The following is a 16,235-nucleotide window of genomic DNA, read 5'->3' on the forward strand; positions in this document are numbered from 1 at the left end:
ATCAGACAATGCTCTGCTGCCGTTTATGGCCAGTCTTTTTGGAGATAGGTGGCCAGGTCCTTCTTCTTAGTCTGTCTTAGTCTGGAAGCTCCGCTGAAACCTGTCCTACTAGTGGCACAGTTTTCAACATCAGCCGACAGATGGGTGGTGTGGCTCCCTGACCAGGAAATGAACCCTGGGCCTCAGCGGTGAGAGCACCAGATCTTAATCACTAGACCACCAGGGCTGGCTGAGTCTGGTTTGGGTGTTGAATTTGAGGTGCCTTTGAGACATCAAAGGCAGAGAGATTAGGTAAGCAGTAGGTTGAAGAGTTCTAGAGCCCTGAGAAGAGGTCTGAGCCAAAGGTAAAAATTTGCAACTCATAGGTATAGGTGATAATTAAGCCTTGAGTGCAGATAGATCGTGCAAGGTGAGAGTGGGGAGTGAGAAGAGGAAAGAGCCTCAAGATCAAGCTCTGAGAAACCCAGCAGTTAATGGGCCAGGTAAAGGAAGATGAGCCCAAAAAAGGAGACAGAAGCAGCAGCCAGAGAGTTAGGAGGAAAAGCAGGACAGTGTTTTGTTCTGGAAGCCAAAGAAGGAGTGGCAGCAGTGTCAGGCTCTGCTAAGATGTTGGTCCAGAAGAAAGCATCGAAAAATGTTGTTGGATTTTAGTGACCTGTTGTAGTGGCATGAGAAGGCAGAAGTGGGTGGAGTGGTTGAGTATGAGTGGAAGGAAAGGAAGTGTGAACGTTCATTGTAAACCTCTGGAGAACCTCAGTGTGATGGGGCAGCCAGAAAAATACAGTAAACCAAACAATGGGATAAGTTTGCCATGTATAAGATGCTGTGCGGTAGAGAGGGAGCAGGCGGCAGACCCTCCCTGCAGGGAGGGCGGGGTGGTCGGAGAAGGCTTTCTAGAGGAACGGGGCTTTGCTGGGACCCACCACGCGTGGAGTGAATGATGAAAATAAATTTGTCAGGCGGAGAAGGGGAGTGGGCTTCCTGGGCCAAGGCAGTACGTGAGCAAAGGCGTGAGACGTGGGAGTGTGTCTTGCCTGTCCCTGTGCAATGGTGATGGGAGATTAGTCTTAAAAAGGAGGCAGGGGATGGGTCATAAAACACTCTGGGTGCTGTATTGAGATATTTATACTTTATTGATACCACTGCTTCTCAATTTATCTTTGGAAATATTCTTAATGGCAGAAGACAATAAGTGCAGACTTTCTGAAGCAAAATAAACTTTTCTTTGAAGTCTCATATTTTATTTTTTAAAAATCTAATGAATTTTGCATTCTAGTCCATAATATATTTGCTTGACTTCTTCTGTACCCGTGTCGTAAGTTATTTTCAGTTGGGTAAAAATGACACCAGGAACATGAACCTTGTTGATTCCGTGGCCTTGGGCAACTTTTGCCCATCACTGTATCCATCCACGCCATGCCCACCCCCACTTGGGAGTGTGTCTGTTGGTGATGACTAGCAGCCATACCACCACAGGGGGAGTAACCTGAGCAGACTTGCAGCATGGGAAGATTATTGTGCAAGGGAGGCTGGCTTGAAGGTGGGAGAGACAGGAGAGAGTAGGGTCGTGGTCCAGTTGAGAACTAATGAAAGCCCGAACTTTAAAGCAGTGAGGAAATTGAGATTTGGGAAATAGAATTGGCATGACTAGTGACTTCACCAGATGTGGAAAAGAGCTGAAAATGAAGGAGACGGAGTACTGTAGGATGAACCCAAAGTGTCGACTGTGGGCATTGAGACTGGAATACGGACAGAGGAATGGGTTTGTTGGGGTTGAGGAGGAGCCGCTGCCCGAGGTGCTTACTGAACGGAAGGCCTTACCTCGCAGTGAAGAGCTGAAGGTGTGGTGCATTTCAGCCAAATAAAAGTATATGACTTTAATTGGATCTGTGAGTCTGTATCAGCATCTAAGTGGCGACTGAAGCTTTGATAGTAGATGAAGTTGCCCAAAAATAGAATGCAGTATGTTGGGAGAAGAGGGCTAGCCAGCCAGAGATCTTGGGCAAGACCAATATTTAAAAGGAGGGCAGAAGAAAACAATCCTGAGAAAGTGGTGAGGGGTCTGTAGAAGGAGGAATAGTTCCAAGAGAGAATACAAGAGTGATGGACAGTGCCAAATTACACCACAATCAGGGCATGCAAAGTAGTGCCTGAAAGACAGCCAGTGGATTTAGTAGGTCTTTGAGTATTCAAGATTTTGTGACCTTAGTGAGGCCAGATTGAGTCGTGGAGGCAAAATCCAGATTGAGCTGGATGAGAAGTGACAGTGACTGTACGTGACCGTGCTTTCAAGAAGCTGAGCTTTGAGGGAATAGCAGGGAGTGAGTGTCTTGGCCAGAAAGAGATGCAGAGTCCTGGGCAGTCTGTTTTATAAAAGTGGTTTGGTTTTGTTTTTAAGATAGGGGTAGATGCATGTTTATGTGCTGAGGAGGAGCCAGGATAAGGGCAGAGAGTGTGCAAGGCTTGCTGCCTTACACAGTGAGCATACTGTAAAAGTATTTAACGCGTGACTGCTTACCGTAGATTCCGCAGTCTCAATTTCACAGGTGAAATTTGTATGTTTTAACAAGCTACATGGTCTTTGTACTCAGTCATGTTTTTATTAATTTGGGGGGTATGTTATTTTTTAGCCTCAGAATATTCTGCTGACAAGTGAATCTCCACTGGGTGACATTAAGATAGTTGATTTTGGTCTTTCAAGAATAATGAAGAACAGTGAAGAGCTCCGAGAAATCATGGGTACTCCTGAGTATGTGGGTAAGTATTCTTAAGAGTGAGATTTGCTTTGTATCTGGGGCCAGGCCTCACCTTCGTTAGGGAAGTCACATGTGGTGTGATTAACAGAGGGCCGCCATCTGCTGTCTTGGAATTCTACCATCAGATTCCTTCCTTTGTATTAAATTAAAAAATGGAAAACTTTAAAGTGTGTGAAGTACCAAATTGGTGATCCTTTCCCTGGAAGGCTGAGAGAATTTGAAGGGATTGGTTCTACAAGGAATAGGAGAGGCTTTTCTTTACTAAGTGTAGGATATCAGGCTGTCTGAGGGTGGGAGGATATTTAACAAGAACCTTTGGAGAGCTTCAAGTTGGTAACAAACACTGTTAAAGCGACTGCAAGCCCTGCGATGGCGCGGGTGTGCGGAACAGAGGGCGTCCTCCTGATGTAAAGTCAGAAAGAAAAAGAGCTTAAACCTGGAAGGAACTAGCAGGAGAGCAGATCCAAGGCTTCTAGGTTTCATAGAAAAGGAAGTAAACTATGACTTCTTTTGATAGACTGGAGGAAAAATAGGACACAGAAAGATTAGTGATTTGAATGAGGTTGAAAAAAAAGATTTCTGTAGTAGAGCAGTGCAGTGAAATAATTTAAAGGTTGTAATCAGAGGTTGTGTTACAATATTGACATTTAAAATTTCAGAGATAAAAGAGCTCTTTGCAATTGTAAAGCTTTGAACGTAGGTCTGGAAGGGCAGCTCTTTAGACCCGGAAGTCAGGAGGCGTGGGTGCCAGGCTGTGTGGTCAGGGACATCCGTGTGGAAGGTGCCCGGGATGGCCAGCCTTGGGCAGGAAGATGGCTTTGGTGTCTGTAGATGACAGCCACATAAGCAGGAGGAGAGAAGGCTGTCCTGGGCCTGAAGGGAGGCAGTGTGAAGCTGGCAGACAGGCAGTCTCCATTCTGGAGGGCCCAGGCCTGCGGAGAAGAGGCTGGACGGCGTGGTCCTTGAAGGGGCTGAGCATGGTGGGGATTGATTTCCGAGGGAGAAAGGACTCCAGAGCACGCAGAGGCCAGGACAGATGGGGCTGAGGAAAACAAAGCTGTTTGGCAAGGAGAGTACAAAGAATAATTTGAAGTCTTAAAATAATTTTTTAAAGTTCTGCAATTTGAAACAGATCTTTTATTAATAAAAGAATATCGCAGCCAGAAAAACAACCTTCAGAATTTTTATGTGTATTTTTGTGGACTAAAATACTTAATCTTCAGTACACTGGCTGATAGTCCTCGTGACCGCTAGGCAGGTGTTCGGAGTGTGGCTTAACAGCGAGTGTTCGGGCACAGCAGCAGCCCAGTGTGGGGGCCGGGTTTTGGTGGGTAGCATCGCAAACTAAAGACATAGAGGAGACAGCAGGGTGAAGAGCTGGGAGCTGAGGCTGCAGTAGCGGTGATCGCCCTGAATGAGATTTCTTGTTTTTTCCCCAATGCTTTCTGTTCTTTGGTAAATTCTAAATTTTCTGCCAACACCTTTTTTTCCCCTCCAAAAAGCGGCACTGTCTTCTTTATTTTATTAAAGTAGGACAAGCCCAATCCAAAAAACCTGAAAATAATTCAGAAGTATATAATACAGAAAAACAGAGGGGCTCTCCTCTCTTTCTTTCCCCGGCCTGCCTTGTAAAGGTGGGTTCCAGCCTCCCCCCGCGCTGTAGCACAGGACCAATGCCTGGCTGTGTTCTGCTCCGTGCTGGCTGGCTCTGTGACCTCAGTCCCCACGTCTTTCTGGAGCTCACGGTCCTCTGCCCAGGAGACAGGGTTTATAACAGCACTGCCTCCCTGGGTTTGCTCCATCAAGCTCTTACGTCAGAGTTCAGCACGTAATAAACACTTTTACATCAGAAAACTAAGCTCTTGTCACTTTCTACCCCTCTTCCACCATCTTTTGCTCTCTGGTCTCTGTTTTCCTTTCCAGGAGTTTGGATGCTATGCATTTGATTTTAAATTTCCTAATAGTTTCTTTTAAAACTTTTAAATAATATTCATAACCTCTGTTTCTCAACAATTTCAGATATTCAGTTGAGGAATTAGCATTCCTAACATTTCCTCCCAACCTTGTCTTCCTCCCTCATATTCTGGGGGATTTGTCCCCAACCAGTAAATGGATATGCAACTTGGAGTGTTTTCCTAGCTTTAGAACATTTTCATCCCCCTTTTTTAATTGCACTTACCACAGTTTTTAGTCTTGGATCTGTTTGGAAATGGATTCAGTCCGTCTCGCCTGTCCTTCCTAATTGTATACTTTTGGAAAAAATCATCTTTTGGTTGACTGAATTGTATCAGTGAGTAGGTTTTTCTTTTCAGGGAGGATTTTCGTGACTTTCTCCTAAGTCCTTGCACACTTGAGAAGGTTTTTCTGTTGCCTTTCCGTGTGACAGCAGTGCAGTTATCAAAGCACACTTTTCTCAGCTCTAGACATGCAGCTTCCTTGGCTGGGAGTGTGATGCGTGTCATCCGAGGCTGCCAATTTGTTTTAACCTTGTTGACTGACTTTTTGTTCATGGGTGGATATTTTTAACGCTCACTCTAGCTGCAACATGGAGAATGGATGAGGGGGGTGGACTGACTGGGGGTCAGAGGGGAGAGGGCCATGGGCTGCAGTGGGGGCAGTGAGGAAGAAGAGTCGTGGATGGCGTGGAGAAGGACTTAAAAGCAGTGATCTGTTGCTACGATGCTTGGTTAGCTGGAGGGCGTGGGAAGAGGAGGTGTACAAGTTGTCAGTTTCTATTGCAATAGTTATGCGTTCAAACACTTTTCAAATACTAGGCCCTAACGATGGAGGGTTGAGTGAAAAGCAAACAAGTTCATTGCAGACATCTAGTTAGACTTTACAGCAATGCATATAAATTTGATTTCTAATGTTAACTTATTTCATTTTAGCCCAAACCTTGTTTAGTGTCTTATAGTTTCTGATGAATATTTAAAATTTTGTTTATCTCTAAGAGCATATTAAGATGTTTTTTCCACAAAACTAAATGTTTTCTTCTGTTTCTGATATTAGCTCCTGAAATTCTTAGTTATGATCCCATCAGCATGGCGACAGATATGTGGTAAGAGTTATTTTTGAGAAATTAACCAGATTAGTGTCGAGAGATGAACACGATGCTGATGCTGCTTACCTTTCGTTCTGATTTAGGAGCATTGGAGTGTTAACGTACGTCATGCTGACAGGAATATCGCCTTTCTTAGGTGATAATAAACAAGAAACGTTCCTAAACATCTCACAGATGAACTTAAGTTACTCTGAGGAAGAATTCGATGCTGTGTCTGAGTCAGCTGTTGACTTCATCAAGACACTTTTAGTTAAGAAACCTGAGTGAGTATGAGTTCATATTGATCTTTGTCATTCTTGAGTCATCTGCTCTGAGCAGAAGCGGTTTAACAACTGAAACACCAAAGTGAAGATGTGGAAATGTAGACAGAAAATGATGAAACCTTTGGCTGATTCTATCTGTTGAAAGGAAAAGTGGCAAAAATGAAAATGTTGTTAGAAAATAGGAACTGCCCCACAGGATAACAGATATTTTCTGGCTGTTCTTGGTCTTAACAGGAGGGCTTTTCAGAGATACCTTACTTAAAATATTATTTTTCCGGGCCGGCCCTGTGGCCGAATGGTTGGGTTCGCGCCCTCCACTTTGGCAGCCCAGGGTTTCACAGGTTTGAGTCCTGGGCGCGGACATGGCACCACTCATCAGGCCATGCTGAGGCAGCGTCCCACATGCCACAACTAGAGGGACCCACAACTAAAAATACACAACTATGTACTGGGGGGCTTTGGGGAGAAAAAGGTAACATAAAATCTTTAATTAAAAAAATAATTATTTTTCAGCATTGTATGGAATGGCATTTGCAAATGCCAAAACTTCTATTTTATTCAGGAATCACAATAAGATTTTTGCCAACCCTTTATACTTCCCAAAATGTAATACAATAAATGTAATGCTTTGTACTCTAATCTATAATTAAAGTTTTAAACTATCTTAAGTATAAAACGTGTGTCTTTACACAGAGACCGAGCCACCGCTGAAGAGTGTCTAAACCACCCGTGGTTGACCCCGAGCAGCAGTCAGGATCCTTCCGTCAAGGTGAAAGGGGCAGAAGAAGCAGCAGGTGCCCTCCCGGAAGGTGATTCTCTGCCGGAAATTAGTTCAGACACTCAGACACCAGACGCTGAGGAGGCCGTTGCAGCAGAGGAGTTAATCGTGGTCACTTCATATACTTTAGGACAATGCAGACAGTCTGAGAAAGAGAAAATGGAGCAAAAGGCCATTTCCAAACGATTTAAATTTGAGGAACCCTTGCTACAGGAAATTCCAGGAGAATTTATCTACTGAACAGTAGAACTTCAGGATTTCTACAGTGAGAACGTTAATGTTATTTATGGCCAAATGGTACATGTACTGAAAGTGGATCACCAGGTGTCCATGATATAAACGAAAAGAACTTTGTCAGACTTGTGGAGTGAGATCCATCAAGCCAGATTTATAAAGTTGCCAACCAGGAGGTCTAGTGGGTAAAGTTCTGTTTCAATGTTACTTTCAAGAAAGGGGATGTTTGAACCTTTTACTTCTGCATCCTGTTCCTCCAGAGTGAGAATTTGTATGCAAAGATGTCTGTGTTGACTTTCTTTAAAAATCCAAGTAAAAGTGCCAAAATTAACATTTTTGTAAATCTATTTTGCATTATTCATATGTGTATCTATATCTGCATATATGTGTGTTGATATCTTTACTAAAATTGATACTTTTTCACTTTGGATTTTTTGAGGGGAATAAGATTTTAATTTAAATAGTTACGTTCTAAATTTTTGAGACCTAGAATAACATCTACTATGGTTTAATAATATCTTATTTTTATATTTTATTACTGCTTTATATGGACTTGATTTGGTTTCTGTTCTCTCTCTTTTTGCCTAACGCTTATAACCCATCAGTGAAAAACCCTGGCTAATTTTTTTTTCTCTTCAACATCACTATCAAGAGTGGTGGTGACTTTTTACCCCTGAAATTATTCTGGTTTTCTAGGTCGAGGTTAAGTAATCCTGACTATGAACCCGGTGTCGGCGTCCCAGCCCTCGCCCTCATCACCCCTTACTTGTCTGCTCTCTTTGACAGGCTCCACCCCTGCCACCTCCTCACTTGCTTGTCACTTAATTTTGGTCACTTGCAAGTGTCCGTGTGATGTGATCAACACGCTGATTGCCTTGGTCAGTGACAAGGCGCTGTTCCCTTGGTTTTGTTAGTAAAATGCCTCGGCACGGGAGAAGAGATGTGCCACACGCTCATGGCCACCAAGCCTTTACTTCCGTCGAGTTTCTTATTAGCCCTCAAGCTATGCCAGGAAAAGTTATACAATGCCAAAATATTTATAAACCTTTACTTTGTTCATAAAAAATTTGACTTTGAATACTTTGTCATTAGGGGGTATCCTTGTCCCAAAAAGACACATAAGAATCTACTCACTGGAATTTAATTTGATTAGGATTGAACACTTCAGTTGTCTCTAGGCCCCACAGCGAGCAGTAAATGCCTGTTAAAGAAATGGAAATGTGAAATGTGTTCTGTATAACTGAAAGCAACTAAATATCCTTCTCACTCAAAAACGTCTGAGAGTCCTTATTTATCTTTTATTAGGCTCAAGGTGTTAGATGTTTGTGAGTGCAGCCTGTCTGTCACCTGTGTACTGTGTCCACGCGCCACGCCCCTGCGTGTGCTCTGTGTTGTGAGCAGCTCACACCCATCCCTTGGCAGTCTGCTTGCGGCATCGCCCAGTGCTCTCATCCTAGCGCAACTTCTGAGATGTCAGAATCACGACCACGACAGCACCCAGCCACCCATTTTAAAGTTTGTGCAGTGTGCTGTGCTAGACATTTCACGCACCATCTGTAATGGCAGCCAGCCCGCTGTGTGCGTGTCGGAGCCCTGGGAGGTTCGCGCTCCATCACCTGAAATTTAATAGGCATTTTGAAGGACCAGGTTGTACTGTTTTCTCACTCAATCGGCTTTATTTCTAGTTTCTTGGACTAGCATTTCTAAACAAGCTGTAGACAGCGGAAGGAAAAACTTCTGCTACAATGGCAGAGTTTTCACTGAAACCCCTGGCCACAAATGTGAAGCCTCAGGGAAGTCTTGAAACAGGTAAAGCCATTTTAGGCAAATTTTTCTGAATCTCCCTGACAAAAATAGCAGGGAGGTGAGAAAAAAAATGTTCACTGATGAATGACGCATTTTTATACTTGATGGTTTGTCCAGATTTAAAATCCGAATCATTTGGACAACATTTAGACTTTTTCCAAACCATTTTATATTATGTTCATAATAAATACACTAAATATAATTGCTGCATTTATAAAGTTTAAAAAAGATAGTTTTCTGGGGCCGGCCCCATGGCCAAGTGGTTGAGTTCGCGCGCTCCGCTGCAGGCGGCCCAGTGTTTCGTTGGTTCAAATCTGGGCACGGACATGGCACCGCTCATCAAACCACGCTGAGGCAGCGTCCCACATGCCACAACTAGAAGGACCCACAAAGAAGAATAGGCAACTATGTACTGGGGGGCTTTGGGGAGAAAAAGGAAAAAATAAAAAAAAATTAAAAAATCTTTAAAAAAGATATGTTCTCTTTTAGCTGGGCACTTGGCTGTTTGCAGTGTGCAGTATCCTCAGCTGCTTTCGTACCCTGAATTCAGAGTGGTACAGTGCTTTTTTAGAAGCACTTATACTTGTAAAGGTATATTGTTTTTGGTTTGTATAACATAAATAGAGCATGAAGAGCCTTCACTTTTCCATTAATGACTTACCCACTAGCTCTACACTTACCTAAAGCTGTGTTAATTTTTTCTTTTACCAAGTTTACAGGGACTGAACCGTGCTATTGAATTTATTCATACAGTTTATACATCCAGTTTTAATTATAATAAAATTCAACATAATATTTCAGCTTGATGAGAAGTTGTTTATGAAATGTGCGAAATTTATGTGGTTTTAGCCCATTGGGAAATTGTTTTAATGTTGTTTGTTGTTTTCATGTGAAAAGTAGGAAAAAAATCCCTTTGTCTGTAGTTACAGAGGAAGATCAGATACTAATTGTGGTATCTCAAACTTTTCCAACTGACCTCAGTTTGGAAGAAAATTGACTACAGAAAAGGTTATAAAGGTGGCTTAGAGAACATTGGACAAGAGGTGAATTACAGCCCTAACATGTCATGGGGTGGCGCGTGGCTCCGTGCATGGAGGAGGCCTGAGCAACGCTGACCCTTGGACACCAGCATAGGTCATTTTATGTAGGGGGAAAGTGATGAGCCACGGTATCACAGACTAATCCCAAATACATTTTAAGGTCACATTTGTAGAAATTTGAATTAGAATGATAAAAATAAAAGTCAAAATTGTTCAAGATCACTTGCCACCTAGTACCTTCAGTTTGTTGCAGAATTAAAAGAACTAGAGTGAAAATCTGAATCTTAACCTCAAGAGCCTTAATCTCCAACTACTTTGTTGGGGGAGGGGAGGTATAATTTACAAACAATGAAATATACAGGTCTAAGTCCATATTAGACGGTATCAAGAGTGACAAATGCACACACTCCTTCCCTACTTCTGTCTGCATTAGTTTCCCTGATTAAACTGACGTGGATGGAATCACACGGCGTGTCCCCTCAGCGTGCTGCTTGTAGAGCCCATGCACGTTGGCGCCGGCATCAGTGCTTTGTTTCTTTCATTGCTGTGTCAGTTCTGTTTGATTATGCTGTGTTCTGTGTATCCACATTTCTGTTCCCGGACCCCTGGGCTGTTTCAGGTTTGGGCTGCTAGGAATAAAGCTGGAATAGATATTATTGGCCAGGGTTTTTTTTGTGGACACATTTTCATTTCTCTTAAATAGGAGTAGAATTGTGAGATCATAGGATAGATGTGTATCTAACTTTTTAAGAAACTGCCTAACAAATTTTCCAAAGGGATTGTAGCATTTTCCATTCCTGTCACCCTCATATATGAGAGTTCTGCTTGCTTCACATTCTTGCCAACGTTTAGAAGGAAACATCTTTTTCATTTTATCCCTTGTTGGGTATGTGGTGGTGTCTCATGGTGGTTTAATTTGCATTTTCCCTGATGACTGTTTCATGTGCTTGTTGAACTATTCTTCTGTCCTTTTTTTCTTTTTAATTGGATAGTGAGTTGTGCTAGGCCTTCTGTATTCTGAATACAAGTCCTTTGTCAGATTTATGTGTTATAAACATTTTTTCCCCACTCTGTGGCTTTTCTACATATTTTCTCAACAGTATCATTTGAGGAGAAGGTTGTTTAAATTTTGATGAAGTCTACTTTATCAGTTTCTATTTCGTGAATACTTTCTGTATTCTCTTTAAGAAGTCCTTACCTGTCCCACGTCCTGAAGATATTTTCTCTTTTCTTAGCTTTATAGTTTTAGCTTTTGTGTTTCGGTCTGTGATCCCCTTTGAGTTAAATGTGTTTGGGGGGTTTTTGGTGTTAGGTAGGGGTCAAGTATCTTTGGTTTCCATATGAATATTCAGTTGTTCCAGCACCATTTGTCAAAGAGATTTTCCTTTCCCAGTTGAATTGTTTTGGTGTCCTTGTCTCAAGTCATTTGACCGTATATCTGTGGGTCTCCTTCTGGACACTCTTCTGTTCCAATAGTATATTTGCTTAGCCTTTTGTCAGAACTTTAAAAGTCTTGATGTCAAGTAAAATAGGACTTTCAGTTCCTTCTTTTTCAAGATTATGTTGTCTGTTCTAGGTTCTTTGCATTTCCAAATAAATTTGAGAGTTGGCTTGTCAATTTCTACCAAATTTACCCCCTGGAAATGCTTCAAGAGATTGTGATTGAGATTCATTGAATCTGTGGATTAATTTGACATCTTAATGTGTCTTCCAGTCCATAAACACATTGTTTCCATGTATTTCATGGTAACTTTTTCTCAGCGCTGTTTTCTGTTTTTCAGTGGAGAGAGGCCTTGCTCATCCTTCGTTCACTTGATCCCTATGTATCTTGTTATTTGATGCTACTGTTTTGTGTAGTCTTGGTACTTCAGTTTTGTTTTCGGATACTGCAAATCTTCCAGTGGTCATTTTTAGCTCGTTGTGCTTAATCAGACCTACGTCATAAATTATTTAGAAAAACACTAGTCTACCTTTCTTTTGAAACTTCATTTAAAGCCTTAGTCTCAAGTTCTGTTAAGAGTGAGAGGAAGTCTGCTGAACTCACAGTCCTGGTTACAGAGTTGGGGAGGAATAGCGCACACTCTGCTCTGGTTCTCTGCAAGCAGAGGTGAGGGCACGCGTCTCAGGAGGAGTGCGCGATTTGCCCGAGATCCTACAGCTGCCGGCAGAGCAAAGCACAGGATCGTTGAGCTTTCCTCACTGCTAGGAAGGGCTTTCACCTCACTGGCTCTACCTGTGGCTGTATTTTAGTTAATTTCCGTAACGATAATTTTTAAGTTATTTTTGTGTAACGATTTTGGGTGGATTTTTTTTTTTTTAATCACTGGAGGATAAGTAACGTCAGGTTAGGCTAGTGCAGAGATCAGCACATGCTGGCCCTCGTTGCCTGTTTGGTAGATGAGAGTTTACTGGAACACAGCTATGCCCACTCATTGACTTCTGCCCATGGCTGCTTCAAACTAAAACTGCAGGCTTCCGTCAGTGCAACAGAGGTCTTCGGGCCTGTACAGCCTAAAATAGTCACCATCTGGCCCTTTGCAGAAAAAGCTTGCCAACACCCAGGCTCCTGTAATCTAAACATATTTGAAATATTTAGGAGATGTTTCCTATTTAAAACCAATATTGACACAGTTCTTCGGGGAGCAGTTTACATGGCACAATAATCTTACAACTTTGATTGCGTTCCTTACAGTTTTTATTAAAATAAGCAAGGGATTTATTTTCTAAAATTAAACTATTTTTACTAATTATGTTACTAGTAGCATAACCTTTTTACATAAAAACGTTCTCTCAGTTTCAACAGACGATGAGTTTTCATGAAAATTAGTCTCTCTTTAGTTATGTCTATTATTAAAATGATAACTTTCTAATAAATTGTGAGGGAAATGTACCTAGAAGAAAATAAATCAAGATATTTGGGAAGAGAGATGTTGAATCCTGAGAGAGCTGGGAACATTCATGCCGGGGACTGTCCCCCATCCCTGCCCCTTTGAAAGCAGCACCTTCATATCTTGTCCTACAGCTTTGAAACTTTGTATTTTGAAATAATTACAGACTTACAGGGAGTTGGGAAGATAGGTCAGATAGGTCTTACGTAACTGTAGTGCCGTATCACAACGAGGAAGTTGACATTAGGACAACGCGTGTGCGTAGTTCTCTGCCATTTTATCACGTGTTGATTCCTGTAACCACCACAATTAAGATACGGGGCTGTTTCAGCGCAGCCAAGATCAGTTGATGTCAGCATTTTACCAGTTTGAGTAAAGTATTACATCAGACAATGTTATACATTTTGTTTCCACCATCAAACGATTCAGAAAACTCGAGGGAAGTCTATTACATTCACCCGTATTTTTGCGTTTCCATTGTTTCTTCCTTCCTCATGTTCCAAGACTCCTTTCTTGTTCATTAAACGTTTCCTTTCTGTTTCAAGAACTTCCTTTAGTCATTCCTTTAGGGTAGGTCTATTTAAGCAATAACTTCTCTTAGTTTCCCGTTGTCTGAGAAGGTCTTTATTTCCCCTGCATTCCTGAAGGTTAATTGCACCAGGTACAGAAGTCAGAGTTGACACTTCCTTTAGCACTTTTTGAAAAAGTTTGTGCCACTTCTCTGGCCTGCGTGCTTTCCGAGGAGAAACCTATCATCTGAATTATCTTTTTCCCTTGGGTAGTAAGGTGTGGTTTCTGTCTCACTGCTTTCAAGCTTTTTTCTTTGTCCAGTTTTCAGAAGTTTGTCTTATCATCGTTTTCTTTGGGTTTATGCTGTTGGGGTTCACTCAGCTTGAATATATTAGTTTATGTCTTTTGCCAAATTTGGAAACTTTTCAGCCATTATTTTTTTCAAATACGATTTCATCTCCACTTTCTCTCTCTTCTATTTCTGGGAATGTTAGACCTCTTTGTTGTAGACCCACAAGCACTATTTTTGGTCTGTTTTGTCTCTGTTCAGGGTCATTTCTATTTTATCTTCAAGTTCCTTATTCTCCACACTGCTGTTCAGCCCATCCAGTGAGATTTTTATTTCATTTGTAATATTTTTCAGTTCTAAAATTTCCATTTGATTCTTCTATCTCCTGTTTCTTTGCTGAGACTTTCTATTTTTTCATTTGTTTCAAGCATGCTCATAATTGCTCACTGAAGCTTTTTAAAAATTTTCATGATGGCTGCTTTAAAATCCTTGTCAGATAATTCCGACATCCGTGTCCGTTGATCGTCCTTTCTCACTCAGGTGGAGATTTCCCTGGTTCTTGGTATGAAAGCATGACTTTCCGTCACATACTGGACGTTTTCTGTTACGAGACGCTGGGTCTTACTCACACCTTCTACTTTAGCAGGCCGCATCTGACATCATGCTGGCGGGCGAAGTGGGGTCTGTACGGTGCTTCTTCACTACTGCCAGGTGGGGGTGAAGGTTCAGGCTCATCCCTCAGCCTCCTTTGACACCCAGGCAGAGCAAGGGGGACCTCATTACTGCTTCCCCCAGGAGAACGTGGGCTCCATTGATACCATGGGGCTGGGAGGGCTCATTCCTACTGGATGGGGGTGGAAGTGTAGGCTCCCCATGTGGCCTCCACTGACACGACAGGGTGGCTGTGCCATCAGGCAGGGATGAAAGTTCCAGCTCCCCCCAGGCCTTCTCTGCCACCACCCCAGCAGGGACCTGGGGGAGGCCTCATTACAGCCAAGTAAGGGGGGAAGTCTGGGTGCTCCACTTGGCCTTTGCTGACCAAGTGGGTTGGGGCCATGTGTTTGTCCATGGTGTCTGGCTAGAGTGGGGCAATTACTGGGTAAAAGTTGTTTGCCTTTCTAGGCTGTCTCTTTCCTGGTCCTCTGGCTTGCGAGAGCGGGCTTTTCTTGGCTTTTGTTCTCTGCTCCCGTTGGTGTTTCTGGGTTGCTGGTTTCGCCAGCACCCAGTCTGAGAAATATGAGGCAAAGGAAAATCCAGAGAACTCACTGTTGTGTTATTACTTGGGTCCAGAGGTCCTTAGCCAATCTCCCTTCTCTTCATTTTCAGTTGTCTTATGTTTATGTATGTCCAGGGTTTGTAGCTGTACTTAGTGGGAAGAATGGGGAGAAGTGTGTCTACTCCATCTTGTCCCTCCTACTTTGTTTTGAATAGTGAATTTTCTGAAAACGTGGTCCTGGAAAGTGGCTTAATTTGCATTTAGTTTGTAAAATGGAAGCAGTTTTAAGTATTGTTTACCACAGGTGAACCTTCATAACCCTCCTTTCGAGTTCAGGCAAACCACTAAGTGTGTTCTCTTCTCCCACCCCACCCACAGTATGCGGTAACAGTATCAGAGTACAGAGTCATTGGACTGCTGGAACCTGGAATGACAGGTACCTTAAATCAAGACAAAAGTAAAATCAAAGTTTTAAAAATCTCTAACCTTTTAAGTTACACAAAAATATCTGTTGGCTAAAATTTTGCAATGATAGTTACAATAATTCAGCTAAATTTTTAATAGTTTTTACCTGAGCAAATATAGAGACCGTCAGATACTAAATTCAATGTCAGGACTAGGAATTAATCTTATCTTTTAAGCTAATCTATTAACTCCTGCACTGAACAAGAGCAATTTTATCATACAGTCATTTTTTAAAATTTTTTTGCTGAGGAAGATTTGCCCTGAGCTAGCATCCACTGTCCTCCTCTTTTTTTTGCTTGAGGAAGATTAGCCCTGATTTAGCATCTATGCACATCCTCCTCTATTTTTTGTACGTGGGACAGCTCCACAGCATGGTTGGTGAGTGGAGTAGGTCCATGCCCAGGATCCAAACCCATGAATCCAGGCTGCCGAAACAGAGGACAGGGAACTTGAACCACTCAGCTACGGGGCTGGACCCCATACAGTCATAATTCTTGATGTCTGTGGAAAGGTGACGCTGTTGAAGTACCATGAATAAAGCAGATGTTTCACAGCAGTGGTGATTAATTTGTGCTGATCTTGATACCACCATGCTCTCGTAGCCAAAATTTACGTTTGCAAGATGGTAGAATTTGAGAGATGGCTTACTGGTATAATCGGTACAGTGGCAAAGACAGAAGCTAACTGGGCTATAGAAAAACTAAATCAGTGGGGACCACACAAACTGGGATATAAATTAGCAAAAACTGCATTAAATGTATTATATTAAAGAGTGCATTATTTTCTTTCCAGTTGGAGGGTAATGAACAAACAATCTGGCATTTTTCTTCTTTTCTGCTTCTCTGTATTAAATAGTGGAATCTACATGAATGTCTTTTGGGGATGACATCTCAGTTCCTAGTTTCACATGGTGAATGGTTTAGGTGACA

The 16,235-nt window shown here is 42.2% G+C and overlaps 1 protein-coding gene across 1 annotated transcript in view; it reads left to right on the forward strand.

The window, feature by feature from the left end:
* The window catches only part of STK17A (serine/threonine kinase 17a), a 39,049-nt gene extending 30,683 nt beyond the window's left edge, over positions 1-8,366 (forward strand). The window contains exons 4-7 of the mRNA XM_023638972.2: positions 2,631-2,757; positions 5,766-5,814; positions 5,901-6,080; positions 6,774-8,366. Of these exons, the coding sequence (XP_023494740.1) occupies positions 2,631-2,757; positions 5,766-5,814; positions 5,901-6,080; positions 6,774-7,098 (681 nt within the window). The 3' untranslated portion in view covers positions 7,099-8,366. The remainder of the gene's footprint in view (positions 1-2,630; positions 2,758-5,765; positions 5,815-5,900; positions 6,081-6,773) is intronic.
* Positions 8,367-16,235: the final 7,869 nt, after the last annotated feature.

This window comes from Equus caballus, chromosome 4 (assembly GCF_041296265.1).
Source record: "Equus caballus isolate H_3958 breed thoroughbred chromosome 4, TB-T2T, whole genome shotgun sequence".
NCBI lineage: Eukaryota > Metazoa > Chordata > Mammalia > Perissodactyla > Equidae > Equus > Equus caballus.